Raw genomic sequence first — 16191 nt, 5'->3', positions numbered from 1 at the left:
ATAAATGTTTTTGATTCTTTTGTTTATGCTTACATGTTAAAAGTATAACTCTAGAAAGCAATAATGACACCCATATGTAAAATAAAACCCCGGAATATGATCATTGGTTTTGTTTCTAAATATAAATAAATTAAAAATTGAATTAAAAAATTGAATTAAAAGTTTTTTTCCTGAAAGTGTGGGCCAAAAATGTGGCTGCGCATTATATAGACAAAATACGGTATTTGGGAGCTGAAATAAGAGAGTCAGGAAAAAGGACCTGTGTTGTGGGAGAGGTGAGGTTGCAGCCTCATTATATGACTGCGATTCCAGTGTTTGAATTGCTCATTCTTCCATCTCTTTGTCTCGGAGAATTAGTACAAGCCCCAGTGAACCTTCCACATCTCCTGCAGGTTGAACAAGTTGAGCAATTTCCCTTTCCTCCTTAGGAAATAAGGCTGTAGAGTGAAGTAAGAGCACCCCCACCCTGCTCTACGCTCACCCGAGGGGTCCCAGATACTCCCCTCAAGGGGTATATTTGGCTTGCTCAACCAGAGGCCCTGGCTCCCGGGTCCATGTCATGACCACGGAAGGCGTGCCCTGAACAACAGTCTCCCCAAATGTCCGAGGCAGGACCAAGACCTGGGCCTAGCTCCACACCCTCTGTGAGTGCAATCTCCCAAAGACACCTCCGCTTGCCTCAGCTTCCCCTAACAAAATGCACTGGGGACAATGGTCTTTCCTTCCCACAGTGCTCTGCTCTCCCTGCCACTCTGCCTGAGATCATCCTGATTTTCCCCACAAAAGCCCCCAGATTATTGCCCATTTTTCCCAAAACGTTCCCAATGCCAACCTGTTCCCGGGTGGCCTGACACCATCTGGAGAAAACCTGGGTCAGACACTCGCCCGTCTCTATTCTGCTATTTGGGCCCGGCTTACCTCTGCTCAGTGAGGACAGAGGCCTAGCAGCCCACATTTGTATTATCTGCCCCGGGGGCAGGTGAGAGGTGCAATGGAATTGCCACTCAAGGAGCAGGGAGTTGGGTGGGCTTTTCATCAAGGGGTGTGGAGCATTTGGAGTCTTGAATCTGGGAAGGCAGGGGGTCTCCTAAGCACACTTGAGCTCAAGGTGAGGAAGTTCCTCTATCCCTCCCATCTCCAGTTCTGGTGCAACTGGACTGTCCAGCCACCACATCCAATTGGCCCCTTGGTTCCCCGGCCACATTCACCCCACCACAGGAGGGAGCTGCAGCTTGGGCACCTCCTCCTCTTTCTGTCTCACAGTGCCCACCTCCCACCTCCTCACCTCTAAAAAGATGGGGAGGTGGCCAGGCCACCATGTTTCCTTTGCCCAAGGGTGGCACTCAGGCCCACAACCCAAAGCAAGTCCACAGCCTTGTCATAAACTCCCTTTGCTCTGGTTACCTGCACAGGATGCAGCCTGGACTTGGTGCTTCCTATCCCTTCCACTGTCGTCACAGCAACATGGTGCAAGGAGCAGATGGGCGCCAGACAGGCATTGACAGAAAAATGGCTGCAACCGCATGTTAAGGTCATTCCATTGTCTACTCAGGTCATCAGAGCGGACTGGAGTGCCGAGCCTCGACTTTGCAATGCTGTGTGTCACTTCTCTTTGCAATGCTGTGTGTCACATCCTTGCCTCTGCTCCAAGACTCTGAGACAGGGACAGAGGTAGCCCTCCTTCTGGTGGGCCCTGAGCCCCTCCAGCTCCTTGTGGGGTCAGGCATCAGGGTACCCTAGGCCTCCCAGCTGGAGCAAGGGGGCGGCAGGGTCACTTTCAGACACCTCTTACTCAGCTCAACCCTGGAGGAAGAGCTAAGGGGGAGTTTCTGGCAGGTTCCAGGCTCAAGGTGTGCTCCTCTTCCTGTAGAGCCCTTCCTTAGCCTCTTCATTTTCAGCACCTCCTGCCGCTTTTGTTTCTGTTTCCCCCCACCTCTACTTCTCCCACTTCTCAGAGAACATGAGACACCAGCCCCTCAGAGCTTGCTCACATTTGCTCTTTTGCCCATCACTCATTCACCTGTACAATCAACACCAGTTATTGAGTGCCAGCCACATGACAGTCATTCCGCTGAGGGCTGAGAAATAAAGGTGAAGAAGATGAAATCTCTGCTCTTCAATAGCCCGCAGTCAGTTCAGAAAAATAGAAACCAGTGTGCAGGAGTAATTTCAATATCCAATGGTAAGTGCTCAGGAAGACTGGGCACAGGGCACTGTGGGACTAGCTCAGAAAAAGGGCACCTAGCAATCTTGGGAATCCGGAAAGGCTTCCTAGAAGAGGCGATATTTTCCCCAGTCCTAAAGAGCTAGTCCCATTAGCCATGTAGAGAAGTCTTGGAAGGAAGGATATTGAAAAAGATTTGAAAAATAGCTTATGCAAAGACCAAGAAATTAGTGGGTGTGGAGTGTAATTGTACAGAGTTGTCTCTGCCTGGGGGACTAGGATCCACTGATGACTGGAGTGCTGGGCCCGTGTAGAGAAGGAAAACTGGAGAGGAAAGGTGGGGTATACCGCAAAGGGCTTCGTGTGCGAAGCAGAGAGATGGGACTTTATTTTGGGGGCAACGGAGACCTGGTGAAGGATTGATTGCCTGGGAAATGAAACCAGTCTGGGTTTTTAGAAAGGCCACTCGTGCGCACGCACACCCAGTCACTCACAGGCTGACCCCTGCTTCACCGTCCTCAGATGGGCAATCGGCCAACAGGCAAAGGATACACGATCTTGTTCTGGAGACGGTCGTACTTGGAAAGCATCACGGTGCAAGCTCCACAGCCCCCTTCTCCACAGCCCAGCTTTGTCCCGCTCAGTCCCACTGGATGGCCAAGGATTAAGGAACATGAACTTGAAGAAAACAGGAGTCTTTGCTGGGCTGGTGGGAAATCCCGGGGCAGACCTGGCAGTGTAGAACTGTCACTGTCACGCACAGGCTTGGGCCCCTCCACCAGGGAGACTGCACGCCCACCCGGCCTCCTCCTCGGAGGGGCTGCACTGAGCCCGGCGGGGGCGGGGGGGGGGGGCAGGGAACAGGGTCCTCCCCACCTTCTCTGAGGGAAAAGGCATCAGAGTCCCACATGAAAGCACCAAGTTACATCCCCTGGGACTTGAGTTAGGGGACTTGAGTTAGAGGACTTAAACTTGACGGGGACTTGAATCCTGATCATTTTCTTGGGGTCAGGGTCTTGTAGGCACAGCTCTGTAGGCCCTCAGCCCTATGATATCCCCAGGCAGGTGAATTAGGAACGTCAAAATCTGAGTAGGTAGGGCAGCCGTCACATCTGCCCAGAGAGTGAGATGTGGCTCTAGTCTGGGGTCTACTGAGTCCCAGCTTTTTATCCGGAACCTATGGGGCTGATGAAGTCCACCTTAGGGATGGACCAGGGCTTTTGAATATCCAGTCCGTAGAATACATGAAGGGAAACTAAAATGAAGATATTTTTGAGGTCAGGGACCATTGATGGAGCCACGTCTTACACATATTCACAGAACTAAATCATCGAATACTTGGCATTTGTAAAAGTGCCTAAGGAAGAGGCTATTCCAGAAAACTACAATGGCGGTGGCCTCTTTCCCTGAGACACATGAGCTTATCATCTCCTGGGCACTTCTCTCATTTTCAAGATGAAATTAGTAACTAACTATAATATAACATCTCATACCTGGAAATCACTTATTCCCAAGAACTCTTCACCCTAACTGGTTCGCAGGCAGGGCAGGGACTGCTATTTCCCCATGGATCCAACCTCCACATTCAATGGCTGAGAATTTCAGCCACAGCGCTCAGATGACTTCCCGGGGTCACACAGCTGCTGACTGACAAAGCTGCGACCCGGATGCAAGTGTCCCAGCCCGGGTCCACCGTCCCCACTCCCGCGCCCCCACCCAAAGTCAGGATACACTTTCTTCTCAGGTAGGCCAAGAGGGTCGTTTCTGGATCTGCATTTTTCTCCACCACCTATAAAAAAAACAGCAGAAAAATATATCACGGACCTACTCAGCCATGGTCCTGCTGAAGGAGTTGCCAGGTTAACAGGGATGTGTTAAATATCTTATGAAAACTGAACAGTTTTTCTCGATAGCTCCATAACAATGACATGTTAGCCACAAGCCACATTCTGTGTGTGTGCTGATGGTTTCCGGTTCTCAGATTCTACATCAGCACTCAGCTCAGGACCCGCCCCAGGGTGCCTGGGAGCTGCACCTGCCGGCCTTGTCTGACCAAAGCAAAGCCCCCTTCGCATCAAACACGTCATCTGGTTGCCAGCTGCTGGATCACGCCTGTGAATGCCAGGGACAGCCGAGAGCGGCAGCCTGCACATCTCTGGCGTTGCCTCCGGGCGTGTGCACGCTCAGATGGCGGAGGGCCAGTCTGTGGACCTGTGCTCACAGTGCGGTATCGTGCGCATTGGGCTATCACAGTCAACAAGTACCCCATGTCAGAAATGGAGGAGAACTTGCAAACCAAAGGGCCACAAGTGGAATTTTCAATAAGATGGAAAAGGTTGTTTACGACACAAAACGCCAGTTTCCAGTGCAAATGGTCAGGAAATCTATGTCAAATCATTTCACTACTCCTCACCCATTGTCAAGGATAAAGAGTTTGGATGACTGGGATGGTAAATGGGAGAGAGTCTATAATAAGAATTTCTTTAGAGAGCACTGTAGTGTGAGTCCTACACCTTCCCAAAGCCAGGAGAGCAGTCTCTACCTCCCGCCTCAAGGTGTTTCCATAGCGCCACCTGGAACGCTCACAGGGGACGTGGTGCCCCGGCATATCTACACAGCTAGAGATGGGTTCACCAGACAAGCCGAAGAAGAAAGCGTCATGCTGATGTTGGGATTGGGGTGCATATCCAGAGTTCAGGAGAGCAAAACACGGGAAGTGTTGGCCATGGACTGAGGGTGGGCCATGCATGAGAAAGAGAGACAGAGAAAGAAGTGGCTTGGAGGTGTTTAAGTCATTCTAAAAAAAATAACTACAGGTGACGGGACCTCCAACAGCATCTGTGTGGAGTGGACCTCCCAAAACTGGAGGCTGAGAGAGAGCAGCTGGCCTGGGAAAAGCACGTCCCCACATCACAGAGCCGTGATTGAACATCCCCAGTGATGGCAAGTCATCTTACACCAGCACCAATTGAACGAACACCGTCTTGCTACCCTCACCTCTCTGTCCTGAATTGAAACTGTGCTAGGCAACTTAGAAATGGCCATAGGATTTTTTATTGATCCGAATTAATCAAAGAGGTAACAAAACTGCCAGAATTTGCCTCTTGAATATCGTTTAAAGGAGTAGAAGATAAAATGAATTTTCATTTTTGATTACGCCCCACAGCGTAACCCACAGGTCCAGCTTATTCGAAGTCCTGGTTACAAAGTTTACTTACCCAGGGAAATGAAATGTCTGTTCTCTTGGAGAAGAAATTGTAAATGCACAAAATAAAGAGCCTCATCACCTTTCCTGGAGACGGCAGTGAGGGCCTCTCCCCCACCCCCCAACCACCTCCTCCCCGAGTGGGTCCTCCCTCTCGTCCTCCAGCTCTGCTTTCATAGCATCACGTCAGTTCCCGGCCCAATATTTTCGGTGACCTCCCGCGTATTCCAGGTAACACCCGAGTTCCTCACACTCTCTTTCAAAGCTCATTTCAATCCATCCCCATTCTCCATGCTCAGCCTTTCCCCCTCCCACTTTCCCTGCCACGCTGGTCTTTGCACGCCCATGACAATACCTGACTTCGGACTCCAAAGTCTCGGACCACTTCGTTCCTCTCTCATCTGCATCTTGACTTGTCGCAAGACCCCAGCACGTCCCGACGAAAGGCCCCCCCGTATCACTCCAGCCACAGGGGCCCACCTCCCTTGAATTCCTACAGATGATGGCTGCGCCCCTCTCCCAGCGGTGTGGCTAGAGGGTTTGCCCCAGCACACTCCACAGAACTCGTTCGAGTGGGTGCCAGTGGGTACCCCCAAAAGAAGACAATTTGTGGGGAAGGGAGCTGAGGAAATGCTGAGTTAAGCAGATTGTTCTGGGACACTTCAATCACCAGAACAAATAATGGCCCAAATGGGTTTATAACCCTTTCGATGAAATGAAAACTTCCATGAATTTGAACTGATAATTAGTACATAAGCAGACAAACACACGAAGGGAAAGTTTCTTTCTTTCAGAAATACATTTTGGAATATATTACTTTGCCTCACCATAACTCGCTTCTCCAACTAGTTCGTAAACTCCTGAATGGCAAATGCCTCCAGCGGACACATACCCCACAGGTGTAGGGCTCGGAGAGGTTTGCTAAACGATGGGAGGGAGGAACGGACGCGGGGAGGGCTGACTAGTGAGTCAGTCAGCGACTGACACTGACTTTTTGTGAGGATAACTGTTGGGCGCCTTCAGCCGCACCCTACCTACTAAATCCTCCCAGACTTCTCCAATCCACGGTCTCCACTCAACAGAGAGGGATTGCTCAGAGAAGCCAGAATCCTACCCTGACAATCGCTGCAATAATAACAAAGGCCTAGGCAGCTCCTTCCCTTCTGCTCCGACTCCAGATCGGGAGATGTGAAAAGAGCAGCCATCAGGGCCCATCCCCACCACGGAAGGCCCTCGGGGTATTTGATAGTTGGTATCTTACATCCTCTCCAGGGTCTCAGCTAGAGAAGTCCCAGACAACAGTCTGAAACAGGGAGAGAAGAAGGCTCACATTTAAGAGTGAGTCACTGAGACAGTTAATTACCTACAGGAGAGCTCCCGCGAGGCTGTCAGGGCATTTCTCAGCAGAAACACTCCAGACCGGAGGGAATTGACACAAAATAGTCACAGTGAAGAAAAGTGAGGGCCTACAACCAAGGCTACTCTATTCAGCAAGGCTATCATTTGAAACTGAAGGAGGAATAAAGAGCTTCCTGGGCTCAATAAATAAATAAATAAAACTGAAGGCGTTCATTACCACCGGACGAGTATTGCAAAAACCGTAAATGTTAAAAAGCCTGCTTTAAGAAGAAGAGTGAGTCACCAAGTTCTGACCCCCTCTTTTGTAACTTCTTTTTGTAACATCCTGTAACCAAAGGTCGAGGACATTTGGGAACAGACATGGAAGCCCACTCACAGCTGCCCTAGTTTGTCTTGGATTCCTTTGTCGGGCCTCACTTTTACAGCACTGTTTTTACATCGCCCGTCCTTCCCAGCAGTTTCTCCGGAGGCAACATGTTTACAAATGACAAACATGGACATCCATCACAGAGGCTGGCAGTCGTAGATGGTAGAGTCTGATGTAATGATACCACGTAAAAATTTTAAACTGCTTTCCTAAGGTGAAAATAAAATTCATGGGAAAACAGTTTTTGCCAAGCCAGATTTCCCTAGAACTGGTCCAGTGAAGCTCTGGCTCAGAGGCTTAGTTGTTGGAGGATGACCCTACACACCAAAAGGTTGCAGGTTTGATTCCCGCTCAGGGCATATGCCTAAGCTGTGGGCCATGTCCCCAGTTGGGGGCACACAAGAGGCAATCACACATTAATATTTCTCTCCCACTCTTTCTCCCTCTCTCCCCCCATCTAAAAATAAATTAAATATATATATATATATATTTAAAATTCCACAGAAGATGCCTTCTTGTAAGTAACCCTTCTAGAAAGCCAACTCAGCAACTGTTTCTTAAATCTCTGCAGTATAATTGCTGAATGCAATAAAATTGTTTGAAATGTTGGACGCAGAAGTTTTACTACCACCAACGTGGAAGCTTTGCCCTACTGCTCAGTTTGGTGCCAGATGCCATTTCCAAAAAAAAAAGTGGCACAGGGAGAAAACTTGGAACCCCGAAGAGCATGGGAACCCCACTCCCCAGTGCCTTCCAGGGACAGTCATCACTCAAACAGAATTCACAGTCTTTGGAGCACTGATGGCTCATGGAATTTTCTTACTAGTCATTCCAACACACCCTAACAATGTAAGCACTATATGTCCTACAAAGCACATTTTAGTTCTTGAAAATTACCCTGAAAGTCACTCTGTTTCTTGTCTCAAAACTACCAATATGATAAAACAAATAAAACTGCTTTGGGGGCGGGTGTGCCCACTGGGCACATCCGTCACTCACACAACCATTCACAATGTACGACTATGGCCGCCCTCTTGCTGTCCCTTTCATTCCCAACAGGAGTGAGGGCAGACGTGAGCGAGTCAGCAGTGTGGCAGGGAGGACGCGTGGAGGGTGGAGGCAATGTCATGGACTTGCACCTCCTCTCTCTGCACCCGCATTCGAATTTGCAAAGGTCCTCATTTTTCCAGGGCTACGACGACGGATTTCCACGACCTAAGTCCCCCTCTTCTCCATCTCCCCCTCCCTAGGTCCCTGTGCACGGATGAAGTTAATCCAAGTGGTCAATTTTTATCCAAGCGAGAGATCTGCAACATATATATGTAGAACTAAGGGTGGGAGGGGAGCCTGCCCCTTGTGAAATGTAGTGTGGCTGCCACTAGAGGTCAGTATGCGCCCTCCCACAAGTTACCTGTCACACAGGGTAGGCACAAATAATGCCCCGGTTTATTATAAAATCATAGCATGTAACTCTGGAACGTAGTAATATCACACTCAAACCCACCATTTTAGACATGAAATGTTCAAATTAAAACTATAAATGACTACACCATATTATTACCCTACCAACTACACCCCGGCAGGCCTTACTTCTGCCAGACTCTGTATTTCCATACATGAAATATCAGAAGCAAAGGCTGTGTTCATCTGATATTCTGACATTAGCAAGAAAACTCGTTCCATTCCCTCCCTCGGGCAAGGGATCAACAGAAGCCTTAGGACACTTTTGATGAAATACAGAAATAGAAGTTCGGCAGGTGACCTCTGGTCTCACCTAGCACTCTGCCCCCCACCTTTTCTCAGCCCCTCAGTATCTCTACCACTGCAGAGAGCCGGCAGGGTGGGGTGAGCTCACAGATGCCTCTCCCTTCGCTCCACCCCACCCCATTCCTTTGCCCCTTGAGTATCTTGAGTATCGTGACTGTGTTCTAGCCCTGAGAAGGTCTTCTTTCACTAATGATAGATGTTACCCCAAAGGCGGCCACATCTTTAGAGGGAGAGAGAGAAAGGAGGAGAAGAAGTGGGAGTGAACACGAGAGGGAGAGAATAAAATGACCTGTTCCACAGGACACACAGGCCTTCCCAGGCAGCAGGGAAGCCAAAGCACAGATCAGCTCCTGCTTACCTTTTTGCCATTCACAAAGAAAACCAGCTCGTCTGTGTCCGCTGTCATTGTCAACAGGTGGAGTGCCTACACTCCCAGTACCTCACTCCCAAGAGACACTGGCAGTTATTACTGCTCTGTAACTAGAAAAACACACCTCCTCTAAAAAATGAAACCAAACAGGCCAATGGGAGGGAGCTACCTTAGAGCTTCGGCATATAAGAAGTCCCTGGCAAAAGCCACCGGTTTGCATCATCAAGGAAGTGTTAAGCAATCATCCTTGCAAATCACATCCTCCGTGGCTGTATCAAAGAGTCATCTCGATGCATCTGTGTAAGGAACAGTCATCAAGAATATGTGCAACAACAACAAAAAAAGAATATGTGCGACCATGGGGTCCTAGGCACAGCCCTAAGGGTGGAAACTGCTTCACCCTCCCACTTGCTGAAGCCAGAGGAGGGGCAAGGACCATCGTCAGCGTTGGGGCAATAGAGCTGCTTCCCACCCTCCGTGTCTGCACTTGTCATTTCACCGTTTACAGAAACACGGACTCGGCACTTACATGCAGGACTCACTCGACTGGAGGAATGTGGAGGTCACGAGAGGCAATGCCCAGTGACTCAGAGGTAACACCTGGCATTGGTCCTCAGCCAGCTGCTTATTGGCTCCAGAACTCTGCTGTGGCCATCCCCTAAATGGGAGTATGAAGGACACCAACAGCAAAAGGCTGAGGGACATATTATATGACACACTTTGGAAGTGCTTTGTAAGTTCCAAAGAACCAAAATATTTATTACTATTGCTAATGCGTTCTCTAACAACACAATACAAATAATCCTAAAAACAAACCAGTTTTGAGGCTTTTCTTTTATTGCTCAGGAATATGCCCTTAATAAGTCATCAGAGTAACTCATAAAAATATTTCATAATAGCAAATAAATTAAAATGTGCACACAACCTAGGCACAGGCCAAGTTAACTCTGAGCTGAAATCCTCCCTCATCCAATACTCATTAACTTCTCACAGCGGGTGAGCAAACTTTCGGCGCCTCTGGGCTACCCTGGAAGAAGAGTTGACTTGGGCCACCCATTAAATACCTTGTGACACATAATCACAAATAAAATCTCATAAAGTTTTAAGTAAATTTACGATTTTGTGTTGGGCCACATTCACAGCCATCCCAGGCTGCCTGTGGCCCACTGGCCACAGGTGGGACACCCATCAGTAAACACACATACGTGCCCACTGCCCGCTCGGGCAGCACGGCTGAACTCTCTCTAGTCCAGCCCCCAACTGCCTCTCCCAGCTCACACACACACCAGCATTCCCTCTGGTCTCCTTCGGTCCCCAAAAGACCCGCACAGTCCCTCCAATGGCCCCTCTGATCATAAGGGAGTAGGGCTAGTGGGGGAGAGAAAGGCATATTAAGTACACAGGCTTGGCACACAATAGCCTAGAGAAACGGAAGACCGGAGGACAGCCACATTATCAAGCCACTGCCTCTCTCCCAACCAGTCTTTATTAGCCGGAGATAGAATTTCACTTGGAGGGTGACCAGCCAACCCAGTGTGCTCCCAACCATCCTGGCTATAGCCTGAATCCCTTCAATCCAGGGCAAACCTCATTGGTTGGTCACCATAAACCAATGATTCTTAACTGGGGCGGGGGGTGGTTCCCAACCCCAGAAGCCATTTGACAATGCCTGGAGATATGTTTTAGCATTTGGACTGGGAAGGGTTGTTATAGGCAACTAGTAGGCAGAGGCCAAGGATGCTACTGAACACCCCACAGTGCACCGGACAGCCCCAGTGACAAAGAGGTATCTGGTCTTGAGTGTCAACAGGGCCCAGACTGAGAAACCCTGCCCTGAAAGAAAGGAGGAAAAAGGTGGACAGAAGGAGAGTGGCTGAGCCTGGGGTAGTGATTTGTTATGGGGGACTTCTCCCTGACCCTCACACCTTTGTGATGGAGAGGCCCACCCAGCTGTCCAAGGCCTCTGCTTCCTGGCCAATCTCTAGACAGAGTCCCAAGAAACTTTCAAGATAAAGGGGGAAGGCTGAGGAAACACCTCAGGTTTGCTGTTAGGTAGACTGGCTTTTGAGTATTAGTTCTACCACCTGTGGGTGACCTTTGGTAAACATCACTCTCTTGATCTCAGTACACTTATCTATGAAACGAGGGTGACCTTGCCTCCCTGGTACAATGTACTGTGGTGAGCATGAAACGAAACTGGGGTCGATGTGTGCCCCACGGCACATGCTGGATGTATAGGTAATGATTTACTTCTCCCCACCCGGCCAGGCTTCAGCCTCCTTCTCGTATCTGGAGGTAAAGTTCTCCTCCGTCACTGTGGGGCACCGAAAAGTGGGAATACGTGGTCAGTAATGGCTGATGCTGCCATTCAGACTTCATTTCTGTAATAACTATAATAGCAAATCTATTTCTATAATACTGAAGTTTGACTAAACGGCTTTAACTTAGGGTGATTACTTCTTTTTCAGCAAAATGTGTGTGACCATTTCTTCCTTTGATTTTTCCAGATCCATATATCAGAGGAAAACAGTGTAAAATAAGCATTTTTTTTTATCAAAGCTGATAATCTCCTAGATACACTTTCGATGTTGAATGAATTCTCAAATTTGGGCCGAATTAATGGGATTTCGTGGTCTGGGAACAGGCCAGTGATACCTTCCATTACACTACCGCACCCCATTTTTCAAAAGAATGTCTTGCTTTATAATTTGCACTGCATTGGTAGGCAAGGTACTGAAGTCCATGGAAAAGCCAGATAAATCCTGAGGCCTCCTGGACACAAGTCTTCTTCTTGGAACAACACTTTCAGGAAATCATAGGAGATAAGATAAGTAATAATGCTACTAAAAGCCAAGTCATTATTCCCGGAAGAGTGAGCTCTTTGAGGCCACACATTCCCTGGAAGAAGAGTGATTGAGGGAAGGCTCCGGTGTTCTCTGGAGGCCCAGTCGGGGCTGCAGCTCTGGCGGGAGGTGGCCCGGCAAGGCCCCCGCCTCCTGCGGAGGTCTCCGGACGCCCTCCCCCGCCCTCCCCCGCCGCTGCAGCGGCCCGTCTGGCCTGCTCACTCCCTCTGTTCGCACCCCGTGTGCATCTGTGTGTGCCCTGTGGGGCCTTCCCCGTGCATTCTCTTCACTTAAACACACCTTCCTTGAAGAGAAGAAAAATCAACTTTTATTTCAAAATATTCCATGGTTTACACTTCTTTAAAATGAATTTTTTTCCTGTCAAAGACGTGAGACGCCCATTCTGGATGCGAGATTTTGCCAGTCTCAGAGCATCGCCGCCCAGCACCCANAGCCAAGTCATTATTCCCGGAAGAGTGAGCTCTTTGAGGCCACACATTCCCTGGAAGAAGAATGATTGAGGGAAGGCTCCGGTGTTCTCTGGAGGCCCAGTCGGGCTGCAGCTCTGGCGGGAGGTGGCCCGGCAAGGCCCCGCCTCCTGCGGAGGTCTCCGGACGCCCTCCCCCGCCCTCCCCCGCCGCTGCAGCGGCCCGTCTGGCCTGCTCACTCCCTCTGTTCGCACCCCGTGTGCGTCTGTGTGTGCCCTGTGGGGCCTTCCCCATGCATTCTCTTCACTTAAACAAACCTTCCTTGAAGAGAAGAAAAATCAACTTTTATTTCAAAATATTCCATGGTTTACACTTCTTTAAAATGAATTTTTTTCCTGTCAAAGACGTGAGACGCCCATTCTGGATGCGAGATTTTGCCAGTCTCAGAGCATCGCTGCCCAGCACCCACGTTTTCCGGATTATTGACCAACTTTAATGATAGTTCGTGGTGCCTGAACGGCATCTCCTTGGCAAAACAGCGTGATTTCATTCAATCCCGATACGAGCCCTGCGAGACGGGCAGGGGAGTTTTATTATCTCCCGCGCCAGACAAAGGACATGAGAGTCAGAAAGGGCGTCTCACACCGAGTGAGTGCCAGCTCCCACATGTGTCACCCACTCCCCAGCAGAGAAGTCACCTCTCTGATGTTCCTTCACCGACGGTGGAGCACAAATCCCCGGACTGTCAGTACGACACTCAGCCCTTCTCGGTCTGGCCCAAAGCCGCCTGTTGGTCCGTGAAGGCCCTGAGATCGAGGCAGAATTGTGTTTACTGCTACACTGCTGGTGCCTAGCAGAGGGCCAGGTCTGTAAGAAGGACCAAGAAATGCCTGTAGGAGTGAGCCCACAATGCGAGGAACGAGTGAAGTTTTCAGACATGTCCAAGCCTCTGCCTTTCAGGAGGCAGAATTTTCTTCCATCGCTAACACCATTCAACTCCCCTCACTAACAACTTTCCAACTAACCTTTTTTTTCATGGATACAAAGCAACCAGCTAGTATCCCTCAACATAAAGGTCACACTACTCTATCACTAGGGAGGAAACCACCCTCGATTCTCTACACACATCAGGGAAGTGGATCCCTTTAGAATCCAGAGAGTGGGATTATCCAAAAGTGGACCCAGAGTCCATACTACAAGGACACGAACTCTAGCCTGGGTTAGTCCTGGCACATAAAGGCCAGAGGAGTGGAAAGGGCCCGGAGACCAGTTTTGGCCCACTTTATCAGTCTTCATCTGTTCTGTCTTTTGATAATATCTTTGGTATTCAGTCAACTCCGTCACTCCAGGGTCATTCTTCAGTGATGACAATATGGCTTGATCAGATGCACAGGAAAGTCTGTTTTCAGTCTAGCACGATTCAGGACAAAGAGCCTTTACTTCTTCACTCAGAGGATTGACTCAAAGGTGCTTGGCCAACAATATGGTCCAATGAATAACCGTTTGGGAAAATTATTTTCACAATTGCTTTCACCCCCTTTCCCCCTCCTCTGACTTTATCAACCATCTGAAATACTATACAATGTACTCACTTACATATTTATTGTCTGCCTCTCTGCCCCCAGTAGCATGTAAGTGTGCAAGATGTCTCTACCTGTCCCCCAAATATTTATGTGCTCCTCCTCTATTGAAGAGTTCCTGCTGGCAAGTCACTGCCTGGCCAGGAACACATTTCCCAGGCCCCTTCTACAGGGACAAAGCCCTGATGAATATAATACAGGTGAAAGTGATGTTCACAATGTCCCGGCTCCCATTCTCCCTCTCCCACTATCTGACAATGGCTAATGTCAATACCCAAGGTGACCTGGAAGCCACACAATGAAGAAAGCAGAGCTCGAAGTCAGCCAGACTCCTTGAATAAGGACGGTAATCTGACCACCTCCCTCTCCCACTTCTGTCGCGCACTTGACTTTATAGAAGCAAGAAATAACCTCGTATTGCGTTTGGCCCCTGAGACTTCTGAGCCTGCCTGCTACAGCACCTAGTAATAAATTCACTAATACATTAAGTTCCCCAAGGTCAGAGATGTTTAACAGTTTTCTTCAATGCAAAACATTGAGTGAACATGGTAGACACAATATATATTCAGTGAGTAATTATTAAATAATGAATGAATGAATGATAGCAATAACAAAACCTGGTTTCAGCGAAAGGCAAGGGAGCATGACTCAGATGTCTGGCTTGACCCACATGCAAAGCTGCATGTGCAGATAATATCACTGAGAATCCTGGGCTCCTAAGCAGAATATAACTTTGGTCTCCTCCCCAAGTCTTTGGCCTTAAGTATCTCCATCCCCACACTCTACTTTAAGGATGGAGGGGCTTTAGAGCAACTTCTACACTAGATAATACTCATACATTCATTCATGAATCACCTTCATGAGACTTTGCATATCCCAGGCACTGTGCTGGGCATTGGTTAACAATGGGATCAAAGTTGCCTAAACAGAACCCTCCTTGTACCTTACAGATAATTCTTGATCCCTGAGCCAACGCAGCGGAAACTGAACCCGGAGCATTACCTTCCCTCCTAAACATCACTGCTCCCCTGAGCAAAGATGCAGATTTTTAGGCTTATTTGTGGAATCTTTAGAATATTGTAGTCATCGTATGAAAACTTGAGAGCTTCTTTGACACTTCCCACAGCTGCCTAGTAGTTTCATGACAGTGGCCTCTGAGAATTCAATTCAGGATGCAACAGTCTACAGGAAGATCACTTGGTGTTCCCATTCTAAATTTGTCCTTGAACTAGAACACTCTCCACAGGAACTTAGTATCACTAATATTGTCATTTGCTTTATTTTTCTTTTGAAAAGGAAGGAGGCCCTCCTCTTCTGGGAAAAAAAAAAAGAGTCCATTAAAGCACTATTCACAATCTGAGGCACACAACCTAAAAAGGAAGCGTAGTCCCCAAAGTGGTCAGGGCAGAGGTCAGGCTGACCACCTCGAGCCTGTTCTCTAGCATCTGTTCAGTTTTCCCGACACTCAAGGAAAAAGGAGAGGCCTTCTGTGGACAGTCTTCCCTACTGCGTGAGTCCCTCGCTGGAGGTCTTGTCTGTGCCTGGACAATGTCATCCTCTGTTGGTGGGACCTTCCCTTCCACCCTTGTTTGTACTTTTGGAAGAAGTCTACCCCTCTCTCCAAAACCTTGAAGGCCAGTTAACCCTTAGCAGATGTGCATGAATATTTGAGATTTTAGCTACTCATGAGCAATTCCGAAGTTTTGACATGACAAATGACATGACATTTGTCATTTTTCTGAAGCATGAATTTTCATCTTGTGCGCTATAATGCTACGTGCACATCACAGCCCACTGAGCAATTCTTGTTGGGCAACTTAAGATTACTTATATTGTCAGCATTATTTTAGTTCCTTTTGTGATGACTGGGTAAATTAAATCATTCCCATGTTCTAACTGATCTAACAAGTCATTTTAAACTCTCTTAGGAGAGTAGACAGTTTTATAAATGCTACAAGTGACAGCCTCCAATCCTGAGGCTGCTCTACTGGTCAGGGCTCAATCACCTGCACAGCAGAGGCATTTAGAAGAGGACATAGATTTATGAAGCTGCTCATATGAGCCAGATTCCTAGGCTAGGCATTCTACATGGATCTCCTTTATGTCCA

At 48.5% G+C, this 16191-nt stretch overlaps 1 protein-coding gene across 1 annotated transcript in view; it reads right to left on the bottom strand.

The window, feature by feature from the left end:
* XDH (xanthine dehydrogenase) overlaps nucleotides 1–9378 on the bottom strand; it is a 57004-nt gene extending 47626 nt beyond the window's left edge. The window contains exons 1-4 of the mRNA XM_037066638.1: nucleotides 9221–9378; nucleotides 3896–3953; nucleotides 2717–2813; nucleotides 1405–1513 (exon numbers count right to left, since the gene is read on the bottom strand). Of these exons, the coding sequence (XP_036922533.1) occupies nucleotides 1405–1513; nucleotides 2717–2813; nucleotides 3896–3953; nucleotides 9221–9268 (312 nt within the window). The 5' untranslated portion in view covers nucleotides 9269–9378. The remainder of the gene's footprint in view (nucleotides 1–1404; nucleotides 1514–2716; nucleotides 2814–3895; nucleotides 3954–9220) is intronic.
* Nucleotides 9379–16191: the final 6813 nt, after the last annotated feature.

This window comes from Sturnira hondurensis, unplaced genomic scaffold, assembly GCF_014824575.4.
Source record: "Sturnira hondurensis isolate 20B ecotype Veracruz unplaced genomic scaffold, ASM1482457v3 Scaffold0016663, whole genome shotgun sequence".
NCBI classification, from domain to species: Eukaryota; Metazoa; Chordata; class Mammalia; order Chiroptera; family Phyllostomidae; genus Sturnira; species Sturnira hondurensis.
This window is presented reverse-complemented; position numbering and strand designations above follow the sequence as displayed.